Source organism: Uranotaenia lowii, chromosome 2 (assembly GCF_029784155.1).
Source record: "Uranotaenia lowii strain MFRU-FL chromosome 2, ASM2978415v1, whole genome shotgun sequence".
Lineage (NCBI taxonomy): Eukaryota > Metazoa > Arthropoda > Insecta > Diptera > Culicidae > Uranotaenia > Uranotaenia lowii.
Genome location: NC_073692.1, coordinates 212,108,682 through 212,127,756, shown reverse-complemented (window position 1 = coordinate 212,127,756; position 19,075 = coordinate 212,108,682). Strand labels below are relative to the sequence as shown.

The 19,075-nt window shown below is 34.5% G+C and overlaps 2 protein-coding genes across 3 annotated transcripts; one reads left to right on the top strand and one right to left on the bottom strand.

Moving 5' to 3' along the window:
- The first annotated feature begins 2,630 nt into the window (after window positions 1–2,630).
- LOC129745420 (zinc finger protein 41) lies at window positions 2,631–16,095 on the top strand. Its single transcript, XM_055738490.1, has 4 exons — window positions 2,631–3,827; window positions 15,182–15,461; window positions 15,529–15,629; window positions 15,701–16,095. The coding sequence occupies exons 1-4, from the start codon at window positions 2,817–2,819 to the stop codon at window positions 15,959–15,961; spliced, it is 1,653 nt and encodes a 550-aa protein (XP_055594465.1). The 5' UTR covers window positions 2,631–2,816; the 3' UTR covers window positions 15,962–16,095.
- A 1-nt stretch (window position 16,096) lies between these two features.
- On the bottom strand, window positions 16,097–18,984 carry LOC129745421 (inhibitor of growth protein 4). Of its 2 annotated transcripts, none has more exons than XM_055738491.1 (5): window positions 18,845–18,984; window positions 18,593–18,774; window positions 18,139–18,531; window positions 16,516–16,671; window positions 16,097–16,450 (listed from the first exon to the last, which is right to left on the bottom strand). In XM_055738491.1, exons 1-5 carry the CDS (start codon window positions 18,879–18,881, stop codon window positions 16,349–16,351), a joined length of 870 nt encoding a protein of 289 aa, XP_055594466.1. In that variant the 5' UTR covers window positions 18,882–18,984; the 3' UTR covers window positions 16,097–16,348. The 2 variants fall into 2 exon arrangements, with proteins under 2 accessions (XP_055594466.1, XP_055594467.1); XM_055738492.1 differs by having other exon boundaries at window positions 18,175–18,531.
- Window positions 18,985–19,075: the final 91 nt, after the last annotated feature.

Below are 19,075 nucleotides of genomic sequence, written 5' to 3'. Positions count from 1 at the left end.
TCGTGAGTCACGTCACTTGAGTAGCAGAATAAGCCCCTTTCATTACCAATATAAAAAAAATCAATACCAATTGTGGAAACCAAACGGATTTTTATATAAATGAGAATAGCTACGAAATAATGAATACTATTTCATTCAACAAATTTTTTTTTATTAAAATTTATAATAAAAATGCGACACTCTTGGGTTCTGCTTCAACACCGGTTATCTTCGAATCAGCCTCTTAGCTACCAGCTAAGTTATTTGGGTAAACTTACAGCTTGAATTTCATCATCTCAGGCTAAATCTCTAGGGTAATTTGGAGTCCACTACCCAGGCTTTGAGAGGGAATGGAGTTGTTCAGATTTCACTGGACTGATCAATTTGTCGATCAATACCGATCAGCACCGAAATGAATATGAGTTGTCACTTTTACTTCACAACCGTTAAGGAAAAGCTCATATGGCCCTTCTTCCATTCAAGAGATTCTGGAACCCAAGGGCCCAAGATTATCAAAAATGTCGGAAAAAAGCTACAGCACCTAAAACTTTTTCCTTAGATCAAAGAAAATTTGCAAACACAAAGGTACTTTGTTTATGTTGATTTTTAACTACATTGGAGACCATGGTGATATGGAAAAACGGAAGGCTACCACGATCGAGAATCTTTTATTCGATAGCAGTGTACTCTAGTGTCGACATTGCCTAGCTTCTAGAATTCTGAAACCGATTTGCGAAGAATGAAATTGGAGTGTCCCGTCTGTTTGTCTGTGCTATGATCTTATGCTTAAAAATCATACTGAACTCACTAAGATATGCTTTTTTTGAATTTGAGTTATAAAAAGTCATTAGAATTCGAAGAAAACACTTTTCTTCAACGAGTACACTCGTTTTTTACACAAAATGTTCGTGGAATTCATAGCAAATCAGCGATTCGTTTAAGTGGGGCTAAATAGAGCATGTTCCCCTATGGGGTCGTCCAGATACCACGTGGATAGAAAAATGAGATTTTTGACCCCCTCCTCTCCCTCCGTGGACAAGCGTGGATATTTGGCAAACCCCTACCCCCTTCCCCGGATGTCCACGTGGACAGATTTGAAATACTTTTTTTTTATAGGTACATATAAGTTGACAGTTTGAGAAAACCACTTTTTGACTTTTTGTTATTAAAATGGCTGATTTTGAAAAAAAAAAGATTAAAAATTTCCTGATATAAAATAATTTTTAAATTTTTAAATTTCTAAATAACATATTTATCACTTGCTTTCAAGTAGCTACTGATTGTTTAAACTTAAACGTGCTTAAACTGCAAAGCTTTGCCATTTTTACATTTTGAATTAAACATATTAATATTTATTCACCTTCAGAAAATATTTTGGAAGTAAGTCTGTCCACGTGGACCTGACCCAAACCCCTATCCCCCTCTCCGTGGACAAGCGTGGATATTTCCAAATCCCCCTCCCTCCCCTAAGTTGTCCACGTGGTATGTGAACGGCCCCTATAGCTGTTTTCTATGGTTAAATAAGCGCTCTCCTGAGGGAGGCCATTATGATCTTATCTCCCCTAAGTCTAAAGTTTATACTAATCTTCTCTTTTTAAACCACGCGTAAGCTTAAGGTTCTTGTTATGTCAGTTGTGTAAAATTTTCGCGTAAAATCAGATCGCATACGGCTATACTTTTTTATGGTATTTGAAAAGCTCTAATTATGACTGTTCAAGTTAAAAACTCAAGATAAACAAAACTTTGAGAAATAACTTTCTTATCTTTACTAAATAGCTATAGATTCAGTATCAAACTGCTCCACCCGGATCTCGTTTAGTTCATAAATGTTTATAAATATGTGAAAATGTTTTAAGAGAAGCTCTTTAGATTGATTTTTTCAATTCGTTTTCAAATTTACCAGAAGTACCTACGATATAAAATTTACGAACATATTCAAGAGAATCGGAGAAACATTGCGAATATTTAATCTTTTTTATCATGAAATGCCTCATGCAGTTGCTTGGGGTGTTATCATGACCAAAAGGTTGCGCATTCGATTTACCGACATAATCAATTCAATTATTATTTTATGAAACGGTTAGAATCTCTAAATAGCACAGAACTGGTTTGCAATCTTTTGTTCTTAAAACCTTTCTGGGAGCTTTCAATCGCAAGAGCTAATTGATAACACACTATCCACGTGCTGAACTGATAAACCGAAAAATTGTGTTCTCTCAGTCCCGGCGCGTGAAAAACATATTCTCCCGAGAAGAAACGGTTTATGCTGCCTCTGCAAGCAATCATCAGAATGATCATAGCAGCACCAACATAATGATTGCTTTTGTCATGATCATCAACAACAACACCAGGAGCGGCCGCACCATCATGATCTCATTCTTCTACAAGGCAGCATCCCGAACGCCTTATCTCTCGCGTTTTCGAACTGCGGAGAGTCTTTGGTTCCAACTTCCAACCAAATGCATTCATGTTTGTCACTGGATGGCAGCAAGGAACCTGAAAAGAGAGTGACATGTGACGATCTCATCATCGTCATCATCAGCGCCGTCCAACGAATGTGGACACCGGCCACGCGTCTCCGATGAAGACGAGACAAGACGAGACTTCCCAGATGCTGGATCCGATCTTAATCAAACAGTTTATCTAAGCAAACAGACGTTAATGGTCGCGCGCGCAAACTGTCTGCGCACGCATGGACTCGCGAGCTGATACGCGCCATTCACGAGGATTTCGGTTCGTTGGGAGGATTTAATGAGTTGGATCGGGATTTGGGTGTTTGAAGTTTTGAAAAAAAAAAGTGTTTTTGCCTCACATATTAAGTGTTGCAGTTTGTTACTATGGGATTTACCGATAGCAAGATGAGTGATTTGAATTTTCTACCAAAGAAGCATACAAATTTCAGTATCGATAGTATTTTGCTGAAAAGTTCCGCATCTGCTATGAGGGCCCTCGAAGGGGACCAAAAAGTGGATCTAACCATGAAAACGTGTGTAAAGTTTGAAGCAAGTGACCTAAAAGCTACATCCTGTGGGACGGCGATGTCCCCGTCTTCATCTTCAACTTCGCCGTCGTCATTATCCAATCAACGTCCCCTGAATCGGGTGCTGGCCAATCCTTGGTGCTCCCGGGGACCGTTAATGTTTGACCCGAAGATCATCACCGGTGCAGCGAAAAATTTGATCGAGCCTGCAACCATTGGAGCCGTGGCGAACTCATCAGCTACCAGCACAATTGGGTCTTCCAACGAGGCAACACCTTCCGTGGCCTCGGCAAGCGTTCCGTTTATACCGCTCATAAAAACGGAAGTTGAGAGAAAAGTGATGCTAAGCGCGTATGCTAATAGCAGTGTAATTGAACGTAACAGATTATCTATCAATTATCCCTATCCGGTCGGAATTTTCAACGCCTATGCTGCAGCAGCATCGCTGGCATCTCATCACCATCATCATCTGCAGCATCACCACCATCAGCTTCTTCAGCAGTCCTCCAGTACGACAACGGCCGCTCATTATCCGCCAGCGAGTATCACATCCAGCAGCTTATTCAGCAATCTGTATCACCAAACCGAAAAAAGCGACGAGAACCAAAACCACATTTTCCCTCACACACCCACAACGAGTGCAGCGGGCAGCATTTGCAATTCTGCTGCCACCGTCGATTCCGGAAACGATGGCGAAGATGGTCCGTTTTTCTCCTTCAACGACACATCGGATTCGCTGTTATCTTACGGCGCCCAGAAAATGTCCCCCACTAGTCTGATGGGAGCATTCCCTTTGGGATCGTTTTCTGAATTTTCCTTCCAATGCCAGATGTGTGATAAAATTTTCGGCTGTCAAGAAACGCTGCTGGTGAGTAATGCTTCCAACTTTAGGCGAAAATGAAGATTATCCGGTTCGTCGCTATTTTGCATTGAAATCTCTCTCGTCGAGATATGTTATTGATACTCCCACAAGGCATTGGCGATGTGCCGACGGCTGCTGGTGCTTAATGTTCAGTGTGGGGTAGCGCCGCACATTTCGATGCGGATGTTGAGGCGCTAAAATGGATTCCTAAACAAACTTAATTTAAATTACCGATATATCAATTGTCAAAAATCAAACTTCAATCATTTATAAAGAAAATGGATTACTACCTTGTTCATTAGATATGTATCTTCTAATGATGTTTAATATAAATTTAATCAAAGAATGTTTACCCTATTGTTGTCAACTATAATTCCTCGACTATCTTACAACCCGACATTATTGTCCGCAAATCTATAAAATAATCTTAGAAGGTATATTTTAAAACGTAACATAAAGTTTCCAAAAAAAATGATAACCAAAGCGAAAAGCGGTTAGAAAGAAAACAATGAATATCAAGTGTCGGGCACAAATTTTATTAGGAGGCAAAATGTTTTTGGGGATCGAACAAAACATGTAAAACAATATGAATAAAAGTATGAAAAAATTGCTGGAATTTTTCGCGCGAATATTCACTATGAGTACCATATTTCCTTATTTGTCGGTGTATAGGATGTAGTTTTACCACTGGTTTTACCCTAAATTTACATGGCTGAAATCAATTTTTTTTGGTCGTGTGAGGACCATCTCTTCGCCAGAACGAATCTAATAGACTCCCTTCGGGCCCGAGGAAAACCACCCAATGTTAGAGTGAGAGATGTGCTGGCTTGGATAGACTTAGACTACATGTTCGAAGTTTACCTTTTTCTAAAAACCATCGATCTCCGTCTATAATTCTTTTTATTTTTCACATTTCCCTTTCTATCTTCTTTGACCCTTCACAAAAAAGTTCTAGACTTAAGTAATCAATTGTATAAGCAAAACACGAGTTTGGCTCCTTTAAACTTAAAGGCATGAGCCGTTTCAAATGAAGAAATTGTTAAAAAAAATCAATAGTTTTTACACAGTTTTAAAGATACAAGAAAAATCAAATATTTGAAAAAAAAAAACGAATAATTGAATGAATAGGAATAGGGGGAACTTGTCTATGGCCGGACAACATTAATTTTTCGGAAACGCGTTATCCTTATAATGTTTTAACACCAGGGTAATGAAGTAAATAGCAGCCAGAAATGGTGTTTGAATTATGGTAATCCAGTCTGTTAAGATAAACCAATGATAGGCATCGAATGCTTTTGCCTAAAAGTACAGAGAGGATCGCCTAAAATTTTTATAAGCATTGTGATCAGTTTATTCGGTTTGTGAAATGTGAATTGCGCATAAATGTCATCGTTGGTTGGTAATCTTTCGACTGCAGTAGATAAAAGTTTTTTTTAACTTAAATGTAAAAAAAAGATAACAAAACGAAAATTCGAACGAATTATTAAGAAAATTAAAAAAATGGTATTTGTCTATAACCGGACACCATATACAGTGAGCGAAATAAGAATAGCATCACTATGTGTTTTGCTTGTTAAAATTCGAATGATTGAAAATTACGAAAATTTTCTTCCACAGTTTGTTTTGAATCGCTTCACGGATAAATCAAGCATAAGTTTACTTTTTTTGGACGTACATTCAAAAAAGAATGAAATCGCACCCACTTCCAACTTTGACAAGCTGCCATTTCTCTCTCGGTTTATATTTTTTCCTGAAACAAAGAAACAGCTATTTCCGTAAAAAAGGGAAATTTGGAGTTGGTTCACTAAATTTGCTGTATCTTTGACAATTTTCAATGAAAAATCTTGAAATTTAGTCCAAAGATGTAAAAATGTTTGATCTAATACCAGGCCAAGTTTCGTTAAAATCAATGAACGTGATAAAAAATGGTGTCAGATTGAAAATGAGGTCCATTATCGCCCAGCAGACGATTTCATTCTTTTTTGGACGAATGTTTGTATGGAAAACATCTTAATCTATTTATTTTCGGTTTTTTCTTTGTTTTCAGTCATTGTAAAGACTTCAAATTTTGTATAGCGTTGGTTGGATAGTTGAACTAAATTGTGTGAAAATTTCATGAAAAAATATCAATCGAGAGTGAAATGGCAGCTTGTCAAAGTTGGAAGTGGGTGCGCAGCTTCACGCGATTTCATTCTTTTTTGAACGCAACTGTACCTAAACTGAAATGACCAGTCAAATCGAAAAAAAAATCAAATCGTTGAATCAGAAAATGAATTCAAAAAAATCTCAGTACAACAGTTTTTGAGTTGTGCTCCAAATATGAAATTACGAAAAAATATAAAAAGTAGTTGTACTTAGATTCAAATAAATCGGACTATACTTCCCGACGGTGCTCGAATCCCTATCCAAGGTAGTCGAAATCACTGAAAATCTATAGTATCACAAAATTTTGTCAAATTTTAGTCACTGTGGTTCACAGATTCTTAAAATTTTCCTCAGATCTTACAGATTTTTTCAGTCTCTCACAAATTATTCAAAATAGTAAATTTTGATTAGGGCTTGTGATATAGCTCAGTTGGCAAGTCTGTTGTCTCCTGAGCCGATGTCCGCGAGTTCGAGCCCAAGAGTAGGGGAGAGGCTATATGCGCAAATTAAGGAAAGCACTCATTTGCTCCCTTATTCCAATAGATAGGAGTCTGAAAACTGTATACACTTGAGCGGACTTCTGTTTTATATACGTTAGAGCAATTTTTCTGTTAAAATCTCTTACAGTTTTTGTGAAAATAATTTTATAATAAAAGAAGTCAAAATAGCCGATTTCCGGAACTGGCGGGCTAAATGCGCATATTTATGTTTTTAGCTATATTTCATTAACACTTGCAATATTTTGATATTATTCAATTCAAAATGGTAGAAACGGATGTTAAGCATACGTCAAGGCTGAAATTTCGGTGAAATTTTCTACATCACTAGTTCTTTTGCATGAAACATAGTTAAGTATGTCTTATGGCTATATTTCATGGTAATATTTTGTTCATATCGTATTTTTATCGGATCAGTATGAAGTTCTTTTTTTTTCGCTGTAAGATCGTGATTTGGGCGTTGATTTAATGTTTAAATGATAAAAAGTAAAAAAAATATAAAACAAATCTATTTTTCTTGATATAGGCATTTAACCTGCCTTGATATGGGCATTCAGAACCTGTCTCGTATTCCAATATCTTATCATTTACAACTTTGCCAAAAGCTTCAATTAGTTGAATTTCCGATTTCCAGATGAATAAGAAAGAAAAACCATTGAAATTTTTGTTCACAGAATCTGTACGCGCGATAATTAAAGTTCAATATATTCTAACAAAACTGACAAAAATTTTGTTTGAATTTTTAAATTTTTTCGACTTCATATAACAATTCAATTTTTTCATGCCATGTGTTAAAAGCGTATTACCCTCAATTAGAAATGATGAATATCCAGCCATATCATCAATCGGCTGTATGCGCATATTACCCAACATGTGCATTTAGGGACACTTCCCCCTAAACATCGAACACAGTTATACCGGATAAGTTTTTCAATAACGATCCGCCAACTGCAACGTTGATAAAGTCGCGAATGCCATAAAGATGATAAAACGACTATAATCGAAACAAAAAACAAAAAAAGTATATTTTGATCGCATTTTGACTCCATTTACGGTAATGATTTACGGTAATGAAATATGATGTTATCCTAAGATGATCACGCATGAAGTGAGTGGGAAAAAAGCAAGAATTTTCAAATTAAACTTTATGTCCTGATATTGACCACTTAAAAAGAAATGATATGGCTCTGATTTGGTTGGATATTTATCTCGAGAAAGAATTCAGTGTACTTTACTATCATTTTCATAGACCCGAATGACCCCGATGGTTAAAAGGTCTCAAATAAATAATAACAATAATAAATATAATTTCCACTTTAGACATCTTCAAGTAAAACACATATAAAGCACGGAATGTTGAAAAAGCTCAAATGAAACAATAAATTTAAGCAAGAGAAAAGTTTTTTTTTAAACGCCACACAAGTTTTCAACAATTCCTTGACTAACTTTTTTCCTTTAAATTCTATATGGTTATTAGCGTGCATAATTTGGGTTTTTATGCATGTTTTTATATAGATACAATTCTGTTTTTTTTTCGAGTTGATATCTTTTAATATTCTTAAACAGAAAAGCCCGGATATCTCCCGGACTTCATTAGCAAAAGCAAACAAAAATCTTTAATTAAGTAATATTTTTGTTTGCATATTAAAACGAATTATTTGGGGCAAGTTTTTGCATAATATTCATGAACGGTTTCTTGATGCTTAGAAAACGATTCTGCTGATGTGTTTCGATAAAAAAAAATGATTCAAGTGGTTTTTTATTTATTTTAGTTGTGTAGTTTTTGACCTTAGCTCAAATTTGCTCGGTATTGCCCGTGTTTTTTTTTTTTGAAAATTTTGAAATCAAATGCCCGGATATGCGCGGGAAAATGTCTGTTTTGTTAATTTTCCAGCCGTATTATGGAATATCAATGTTACTCAAGGAAAACAACTTTTTTACCACTTTTTTTTTGACATAACGTCACATAATAATATCTTATAAGATATTCCATTACAAAATATTCTGTTCACATTTATGGTAACATCAAGAGAACGTCTTATTTTTAACTAATTAGTATAAGACACTCATAAATTGATTTGCTTGGTTTGTTTATAAAAAAAGTTAAGAATGTATTGAGTTAGTTTGAGAATAGAATCATATCAACTTTTTGATTCCATGAGAATTTCACCAATGTAAAAACCAATTTGAAAATTATTGAACGTTAGATAATCTCCTCTTCTTCCTTTCATGCTAAGACGCTTTAAAACTGAACAACATTTAAGATATAAATAAGGTTAACTTTGTAGAGCTAAAACATCATAACAGATATCAATAACATCTTCGAACACAAGAAGCTTGGAAAATTCAAATTTTAGTCTCGAGAAAAATATGATCCAAGATCCAATTCAAAGAAAATGAAATGAAAACCCTAACCCTTCGATTTGAAGCTGCTGTGGGTAAAAAATCGATGAATATATTTAATGTTCTAATTTTCTTTCTTCAGAGCTTATGAATGCTTGATAAATATTATAAAGATAAAATTGTAATAAAAAAGATGATCATACAAATCAGAGTAGATTGTCTAATGCAAAGTTAAGAACAAATGCATAATACATAACGAAAAACATAATGGAATATGAAAATTTGCGCATAAAAAATTTAAAAAATATTTATTTATCGATAATATCGAAATTTCATACCATGATAAGTGTTGTTTGGAAACACTACACATAGTGATGTGCCATGTCTGTAAATTTAGTGTACGGAACACATGACAATTGATTGAAACTGCATGAAATGACGACATATTTCAAGAAAACATTCTTTGGGCACTTATCTTTGGGTTAATAGAAAATGAACATAACGGTGTCTAGGATCCTCTGTAGATGAAGAAAATATTGTAAAGCGGAACAACATTCATTTAAGTTTATCCTAGAACATCTTCGCTTTCAACTTTCGCTCGAAATCAATCTTCTTCGATAATATTTGCCCCTCGGGGTAGGCTATACTTTTAACATTACTTTGAATATAATTGGGTGACGAAAAAGGTTAAACGGGGAATTGGAATAAACAAAAAAAAATGATGAAGCCTGATTTTAATGGGTTAAAATGCTAGAAAATATCTGCGGTCAAAAAGCAACTCGCTTATCTACGTTCAAGATGATAGAAGCTCAAATGACATATTCATCGATTAATAAGCTTAAAGCTGTGCTAAAAGTCTCTATTCAACAAAAATATCTGTTTGATAGAGTTTTGTTAAATTCCACTTAATGTAATTTGGCAGTAATATTATAAAAACAGTCCAAAAACTGTCCTCGTGCACCCCATTTTACGGTACCAATCTAGTTTCATGCATATGAACATCAATAATGATATACCTTCTGCTTACGGGTTGCCATCCGTCCCGCAAAAGCGGGACATGTCCCGCTTTTTTGTTGAATGTCCCGCTGTCCCGCTTTTTCCTCAAAATGTCCCGCTTTTTTTTTGAAAAACTTTTACAAAGTTTACTGAATGGCACCGGAAAAACAAACTTTAGTCTCAATTTGAATTCTATGATGAACAGAAAATCTTTCAAATCAACTTTTTCTCAAATAGAGCAGTATTTTTATAGCTTATATAAGACAATACAGAATAAATCTAAAGCCTTTAGCATTACATCAAGATTCTGATTCAGTTATGTGTTCTTGCAGCACTTAAGCCAATGTATGAAAAAAATATTGTTGTGTCCATATAATTTTAAACTATAGATTTATAGGGGTAAATTTTTTTGCCGGAATCTTTGTTAAATTTCCAAATACTATACATCACCCTTTTCTATTCAATTGTTCAAAGTATATAAACGTGGAAGTTTTCTTGATGTTTTCAAACTTTTGAACAAATTACCAAACAAACTAATTTAATAACAATTACTCAATGGTTTTTAACGCAGTATCAAATCCACTATTCACATGTACGACTTAAAATATTTTCTCTCAAATTACTTGTTAATTTGTGAAAACTGTGGAAAAAAACGGTGCATTTGTCACAAATCACTGTAAATAGAAGTCATGTAAGAAAAACTGAGCAAAATCAATCTGCGATAAAAAAAAAACTTAGTGTACTTTCTATGAACAACTTTGGCTGATGGGAAACGTATAAGTTTGGCTACACTATTTAGTTTTTTTTTAAATTTTCTTAAACGTCCCGCTTTTTTCCGCTGTGTCGTGAAATGTCCCGGTTTTTTCTGAAAGTATCTGGCAAGCCTAGCTTACATGAACATAATTTTTTGAAAATACAAAGGCTCAAAGTTTGCCGGGTCACCTAGAATCAGTGGTCGGCAACCTGCGGCTCTTTAGAGGTGAAGCTGCGGCTCTTCAGCACCAAACATAAAAATCTTAAACTTTCCACAATGAATTTTTTTTCGATTATAGTCGTTTTAACTTCTTTATGTCATTCGCTACCTATATCAAAGACGCAGTTGGCAGACAGTCATTGGAAAACTTATCCGGTACAACTGTGATCGATGTTTATTCTTGAACTCGAACTCACGGACATCGGCTCAGGACGCAACTGACTTGCCAACTGAGCTCTATCACAGTTTCCATTATGATATTTCTAAATTTATCGAAAGAAAAATTTGATGTAAGTGTGTAAACGGTTCAGTTGATGAAATTGGATATCAAGCACCTCGTCAAAAACAGTCAACCAACGTTAGTTAAAAAAACTCCTAAACGAAGTTCAGACATGATTGAGAAATCTTACAAAATTTTTGAGTAAATTATAGTTGATTTAATATTATTTCCTTATACAGAGCTTGAAATGCATTTTTGAAATTTTTTTTTTTGAAAAATTCTCATGTTCAGAGTTTTATGGCTGAATGTTCTGCCCTAAATCTTCCAATTATTTCAATACTTTGCAGATTTTACTGTAACATAGGTTCTTCCTTTCCGTTTTTAACATGAATTCAAGTTGATTTGGTTTATTTTCCAGGAATCAAAATAACAGTAAGCTGTCATTCTTCCTACAAAATGTTTTGGTGCTAAATTTTGAGTTCTTGTACTGGAAGTAAACCATAAGCAGTATGTCAAAGTTTTTCAAAATTGATTATTACTTTGAGTCTTAATAATCAATGTGATTGTGGATTAAAGTACTAATTCATTTAGATTTTGGCAACCCGCACAAACATTTTGTGTTGCCAAAATCAAACCGTGGCTAAATTGAAAGTTTTTTTTATCAACTATTTTTAAACTTGTTCATGAAAGTAATCCAAAGTCTTGGGACACCGCAGTTAAAAATTAAAATAATTTTTTTTCGACTTTAACTTAAAAAAACGACATAAGTGGGTTGTAACATGATGGAAGAAAAGTGTAAAAATCTATTTTGAATAGGACTCAGTGTTTAAAACCTCTTGAAAAATGCTATAATTTTTATTCAACCGATTTCTGTGGAAATTTTACCAAACTTCATGATTCAGACATAATTAGCAATTTTTTGTTTTTTTTTATTTTGTCATAATCGTAGGTTTTGTAATATAAATAATTTTTTTGAAATTTACAGTTTTTGTCATTTTTGTGTTGTGTATGAAAGCTTCTTTTTTATGGTTGTTATATTTTATCAACATTGAAGAACGTTTAAACATATTTACGGTGTTTTTAAAAGTTAGATTGGTCCTTTAAATGCAATAGCACTGATAAGCTGATATAATTCCCCCTGCGTAGGAGAAAAATTTCCATCGCCCAGAGCTCCTGGCGCCAACTAGCTCATCATTCCCTAGGCTTCGTTTCCCGATCATGTAATAATACCAATAGCTAAATTTCGATTTTTCGCAAATCATTCAATTTTCATTTGACAATTTGAAAATATTTTTTTTGAAGAGTATGTAACTCAGCTAGTTTAAATTTTAGTTTAAATGTATCGGATCAATTCCGTTCTTTTTGAAGAAGAGTTTATGATCTTCTGGCAATTTCGGCAATTAAAGGATCTAAAAAGTATATTCTCTAGTAAAGTGCCTATACTAAATCGTTCACCAGAAGATCTTTTTTAAAGAACTGTGAATGTTTCCTCAATAAGATAAAGAACATTTTCTCTTTGAAAGTCTTTATATCTTTATTCATTTGCTTAAATTAATTCTTAAAAACTGTAAAACTTTTATTCTATTATATTGTGAAATTATTTTTTAAATTTTAATATCCTTTTAATTGGAATAGTTTTTTTTCCTAAATATGAAGAAATGTTTTTCATATGTAGGCACGTTTCAAATTTTGTTCCTCAAATTCAAAGCTCATTGAATCTAGCACATTTCAACCATCGGGACCTTTTTTCACTGGGAGGAAAACATAACAAAAATTGAACACCATAGCAACTTATACTTTTGCACGCAGAAAAATTGAAGCAGGCTAAAAATGCATGGTAAATAATAGAATTTCTATATATTTTTCTACGTGTCATTAGAACACGTGGAGTAATTTTTGAATGCTAGCGCCCCATCACAACCAGTGTATTATTCACTTACTAAGCAGTTAAGACACGAACCTTTGGTTGATGGAAATGTGATTCAGAGTTATATCAGCTTATCAGTGGCAATAGTATTGTTGAAAAAACACATCATATGGTAAAATCGAACCGTGCAGAAAACGATCCGTGCAAAAACCGTGCGAGGTCTGTGTATCGAAATGTATTTTAGAAAAGTATATGAAGATTTGCAATGAAAACTGAATCATACAATATGTACGAGTAACAAAAATTGACTCTTATTGGCACGTAAAGAAACAAACCAAGTTAATTGCATAAATTTTTACTTAAAATTTAAATTGAGTATTGCTAGACAGTATTATAGGCAAGAGTTCTAAACAAATTTGAAGACTCAGAGTTTATAAGGAATTTATAATGTGTATCAGTCAGAGAAGCTGTACCAAATTACAAATCATTGGAAAGAGTTAATCAAGTAAATAACTACGTTTTATTTTAAATCTTTTTCTTCAGGAATACACATTTAAAGCCAAAATTTCGATTAGTGTTGAAAAAGTAACAGTGTTACCAAATCACAACTATATCAGATTGGATAAATTATTTTAGGAACGCAGTAAGAACTTTGCTTTAAAAATTGGATTTCTGTATTTTTGGGTTCAGAACAAAGATTTTGAATTAAAATCCAAAACACGAATAAAAACTATTAGCATATTTCCTTGACCAGATAAAAATGCCTGTGCTCAAAGTTTTTCGTGTGTAAAAAAATCAACAATTACAATTCCAAAAAAAAAAAACAAACAAACCGAAACCATGTACAACTTACTGAAAAAAAAACGATCAGACGCTTAAATCAAATATTAGAGAAAAACCAATTGTGAACATCATTACAAATCCATATTAAAAAATATTATTAGTTAAAGGCTTAATTTGAAATTATTTAATAGTCGTGTTTGAAACCTGAGTTTGTTGATACTAAGTTATTGTTGTTCTTAGATGTTGGTTCTTTTATAAGTTTGACATAATTTTAATAATTTATTTCATACTCATAAACACCGATTTCATGAGACTTTTTGTTCTTCTTTTCGCACTTTTGTTCTTCATGGACAGCAGAAACATATGACTTTCATTAAAATATTTCATTAAAAAACTCACATACTCACCTGAAAAACTAATGCGGCTCTTTCAATCTTAAAAATTTGATCAAATTCGATATTTTGGCTCTTTCGACTTGAAAGGTTGCCGACCATTGACCTAGAATATAATATTTTTCAATAATAATAATAATATTTTTCGACCTCAAAAACAAATGAAATGTTACCTTCATACAATTCCCTAGGCCCTCCCACTAATCCCAAGTTCTTTTATTTTCAAACTTAACCATTCGATAGGGGTTTTAGCCATTTGTTCTATACAGGCTTTCTCATAGAAAATGTCGTTTTTTTAAATATCCAAAAATTATCACGAATGTTCATAAAAATAACACTAAGACTCTACCTACCTACCTACATAAAGGAAAAAGTTAAACTTTCACATGAAATAACCCATTTGGTTCTAAATGCTATCATTTTATCAGTAGAGGTGTTTGTTTGTGTGTGAGTCTTCGAAAAAACATATAATTTAAAACTTTAAAATTAAATTTTAAGTAATATAAAAAATCTTCAACTACAAACCTAATTAAGCCTATCTGAAACTCAATTTATAGTTTCCAAATATTTTAACTTCAGACTTAGTTAATGATGATTATCTGCAAAATTTTATGTTGATCAAATTCCCCCAGTTTACGTTCTGTTAACGTTAAGATTCTACGAAAAAAATTGTCACATTAGACTGTGTCGATTTGGGGTAATTTTTGAATTTCTCAAACCCTGGGCTCTAAAAAACTTCGCCTTGGTTCAAAACTCATCCATGATTTTTTGCAGAATTTTTAAAACTCAACACAGGATCCTTTATCCATCAATTTTAACCATATTTTTTACGATGAGTTTTAGGCTTTGACCGACAAGGACAAAATAGTGAATTCTTTTTTAAGCATTATTTTCCCATTTTTTCGGATAACTTGCAGTTATTAGGCCTATCCCTTTTCTGAGCTTGGCTAGTTAAAGCTTTTAAATTCTCTAGACCTCCTTATTTAAAGTTAGGTCTTAAAGTGTAAAAAAACCATGATTCATAAAGTATACCTATCCATAATTCGGATACCTTCCCAAAAAGAAATCATTCGTTTGAATTTATTCTCGTCTTATCTTCATTCATATTAACAGTCAAAAATATGTTTGTATTGATTCTCTTCAGGCTCACGAAAAAACGCACAAATCCACGCCGCGCTTCGAGTGCGAGGAATGTGGCAAGGGATTCTCACAGCTGCGCAACTACAAGTACCACATCTCGGTGCACCGAGGAACCAAGGAATTCGCCGCGAAATGTCCCGAATGCGGAAAAGTGTTCAACGACAAGGGATATCTGAGCAGCCACATGAAAATCCACCGGAACAAGAAGGAATACGTTTGTCCCCATTGTCCGAAATCTTTCAATCAGCGGGTGGCCTTCAACATGCACGTGAGAATTCATACAGGTATGATTTTGTGAGAAATAGGTTTTAGTTCTGGTTTTTAATGTACTCATCTATTTTTTATCGACAGGAGTTAAACCCCACAAGTGCAATGAATGTGGAAAGAGATTTTCGAGGAAAATGCTTCTCAAGCAACATTTACGAACGCACTCCGGAGAAAAACCGTACCAGGTAATCTAACGAACATATTTTTTTGTTGTTTAATTGTTCCTACAATGGCATTTTTCTTCATTTCTCTCCAGTGTTCCGTCTGTGGGAAAAGTTTTGCTGACCGTAGCAACATGACCCTGCATCACCGGTTGCACTCGGGCATAAAACCGTTTGCCTGTCCGATTTGTCCGAAAGCGTTCACGAAAAAGCATCACCTCAAAACACACCTTAACTATCACACCGGGTACAAACCGTACAAGTGCCCCCATCCTAACTGTGGCCAAACGTTCACACAGTCCAGCAACATGAGGACTCATGCGAAAAAGTGTCAGTTCAAACCGCCCGATGTTTAAGAATGAGGAATGTGAAAGTGTAGTTAAACGTAACATTGTAAAAAAAATCATTTAGTTTAAGTGCTACTTTATTTATTCAACGAACGTGATAACTTAAGGACATTTCTCCACAATTAAAATACATCTACAAAGAAGTGGTACTTATTTAAGATCAAAGAGAAACCTCCGTTTAATGTTTGAACGATGACGAAATACGCACCACAACATTCTTATTTCTTTCGAGAAGCACTTTTAAGCGCTCGACACGCGTGTCTCCAAATATTTATGCAGATTCTCACATTCTTACTCGCTTTCCACAATAAATCGGACATAGGAATTAGGATACATTGTATTTGTAGCTTAAAAGTAGTGCCAAGAAGCGCGACCAATATCGCTGCTGCCGGCGGTTCACTTTTTCTTTCGATCCTGCGAGCATTTGGGACAAAACCATTTGCCTTTCGGTTTGGTGGTCAACCCCACGCAAGCAAAGTGGAACCATTCGATCGGACACTGAAAGCAAGGTGAGTTTTGTTGTAAAAAAATTTAAATATTAGTAATATTAGGGCAACACTTACATCGGGGTTATCGCAGCCAATCATTTCACCGTAGGACACCTGGTGGCACAGACAGTAGGTCGGTTCGTTGGGATCCACCGGCATGTCTAGCACATCGCTTGGATGTGGAGTCGAGTGTCCACCATCCTGGGCGCTGTCATCCAGATCGGCGTTTTTCTATGGGAACAGAAAACAATTGGGTGATAGTTGCGCATTGTCGGTATGCAGCTAACTAGTCGAGGAAGTTGTAACGATTCGAATGAGTGACATGCAAGAATGTTAAACTAAAGCTACAAATGTAGTTTCTATAACCCTTTAATGATAATGTGATGATGATAGCATATGTATGTAATCAATGTGAATTTTTTTCCTTTTGTTTACTCACTGTGGATACAATTTTCTCACAAAAGTAGACAAATTTCGTTCAACATTCAATAGGCTAATAAATGACTGATACATAAAATATCTGCAACTTATTTAAAAAAGATAAAACAATAGTAAATAATTAATAAATTGAGATTAAAAAAAATGAAGTTTCATTCAATTAAAAAATCGTGAACTGAATTAAGAAGAACATTTGAATACTTAAGTTTAATTTTTGATAAAATATGTTTTCCAAACGTATTGTTATGAGATCACAGTTTTTACTTTTTTTTGCTTCTGGGACATTTGGATTCTCATAAATTACACTAGTTTATAGAATTTAATTGATAACTGTGAATTTTTGATCAGCAAAACAGGGAACTAATTCAAATAAATTTCCAAATTTGAAAATTTAATTTCTAAAACTTGACAATTTTTCGGGCGTATGCTGAATTTTCCGATTTTATCCAGTGTCTCGGTGGAGCCACGAAATTCTTAAGTGTTCCCGACCTGACAAAACTTAAAAAACGATTTTTTTGGAAAGTTTCGATAATTTAGTAATTCAAGAAGCTGTTTATCAAAATCGGGTGAAAATTGTAGAAGATACTTGTTTTTTAAATCATATTTATTGAGAACCACAGTGTACAGTAGAGTTGCTTAAATTCTTCTTCCAAGCTTAAATTGATCATTGACCTACCGGAAGGTCATATGCCAAATTTAAGCTATGTCAGAAGATTTCTTTTTTTGTGTAATTTTAAGGCTGTTCCACCGAGATTGTTTGGAATTTCACTCCCGGATTCAACGGCTCATTTTTATTAAAAATTACCAACGTTGAAAAATGCTGTAAATTAGTGTTACTACTAATTTTTATTAAAGATTTTCACGGATTAAAGGTAATAAAAATATTGTTTTAACCACTAAATCTCGAAAGGTAAGTTAGCTGAGTTACCCGAGCAAATACCTTATTTCAGATTGAGACGCAGTACGCTAGTCAAAATCAAAAAATAAATTTTAGGAAAAAAAACATTAAAAGGTAGACATTATACTACTGCCTACTACAATTTTCCAATAAGAATATTCGAAAAAGCTTATAAATAACCCAAAACACCATAACACCACTACATTATGTATTTAAAGAAAAAGAATTAAATTTTAAATAAATTTTGAACGACACCTTTTCGAAACGGATAAAATATGTTAATTTTAGGAATATAATTAATAAAAAAAAATATACAAAAAATAGTACCGACAATGAAAAATGAGATGAAACGATGATCCTACCTTTTGGCCCTTGCGGCCTTCTTTTTCTTGATTTACCTTCTGCTTCTTGTTGTTCTTGCCTTTACCATTGGCCCCACTGGAACCGCCAGCTGCCGTTCCAGCTGATCCGGACCCACCCGTACCTGTTCCGGCCCTTCCCTCATCCTCGGACGAGTGGGCACGCTTCTTCTTGGCCGAACCCTTTGTGTCCTTCACCTTCTTGCGGCCACCCTTTTTGGTGACCGTTTCTTCGGTTGTCTTTTCCCGGGAAGTGAGCGTTTTGTCCTGGATTTCACCCTCGAACCGGGCCAGATCCGAGTCCAATCGGCGAATGTGTTTATCTACCAGCTCGTAGGTTTGAATCGCTAGCTGCACTTTGTCGTCGCCGTATTCCTTGGCTTTGTTGAACAGTTCCTGAAACAAGAAAACAGACCCGTAAAATAATTCTTCCAGATGTTACCTTCCCAAAATTCACCTGAATGGCTCTCAGTTTTTCCTTTTTGACATCTTCCGGGAAGCTCTCCTTCGGGTTGACTAGTTGTTTCATGAACTCGTTAGCCTTCTCATCAATTGATTTCATCAGCACCTGGGCCCGGGAATCGAGATCTCGCATTAGAGTGAAATTTCGTTTCAGTTCATTGGGCAAATGCTCCAAACCTGCAAAAGAACAGCACAAATTTTTACCTGGCAATTTTACTCCCTCAATCCAGTTAAAGTTGTTACTTACCATCCAGATAGTGTTCTAGATACAGAGCCGACGTCATTGCTGTCTTGAGTGAGCAATATTTCCCCGTAAAATGACCTTAATTTATCGAATTTTGATTCTCTTCAACTGGTTGAGGCAGGTTGGGCAGCCATTAAATTGAACACAAATGCTGTACTAAAATCTGTTTATATTTTTTAGAACCTTTTCCTCCCAGTTCAAATTGGAAACGAGCCTGAAAACAGGGCTGCGTCC

Bases quoted from the DNA above. Each gene is read 5' to 3' on its own strand.
- LOC129745420 (XM_055738490.1), top strand. From the start codon at position 2,817: ATGGGATTTACCGATAGCAAGATGAGTGATTTGAATTTTCTACCAAAG. The intron at 3,828-15,181 runs GTGAGTAATGCT...GATTCTCTTCAG, and splicing joins GCTGTCAAGAAACGCTGCTG to GCTCACGAAAAAACGCACAA. The intron at 15,630-15,700 runs GTAATCTAACGA...ATTTCTCTCCAG, and splicing joins CCGGAGAAAAACCGTACCAG to TGTTCCGTCTGTGGGAAAAG.
- LOC129745421 (XM_055738491.1), bottom strand. From the start codon at position 18,881: ATGACGTCGGCTCTGTATCTAGAACACTATCTGGATG. The intron at 18,532-18,592 runs GTGAATTTTGGG...TTCTTGTTTCAG, and splicing joins AAAAACTGAGAGCCATTCAG to GAACTGTTCAACAAAGCCAA. The intron at 16,672-18,138 runs GTAGGATCATCG...CTGTTCCCATAG, and splicing joins AAGGCCGCAAGGGCCAAAAG to AAAAACGCCGATCTGGATGA.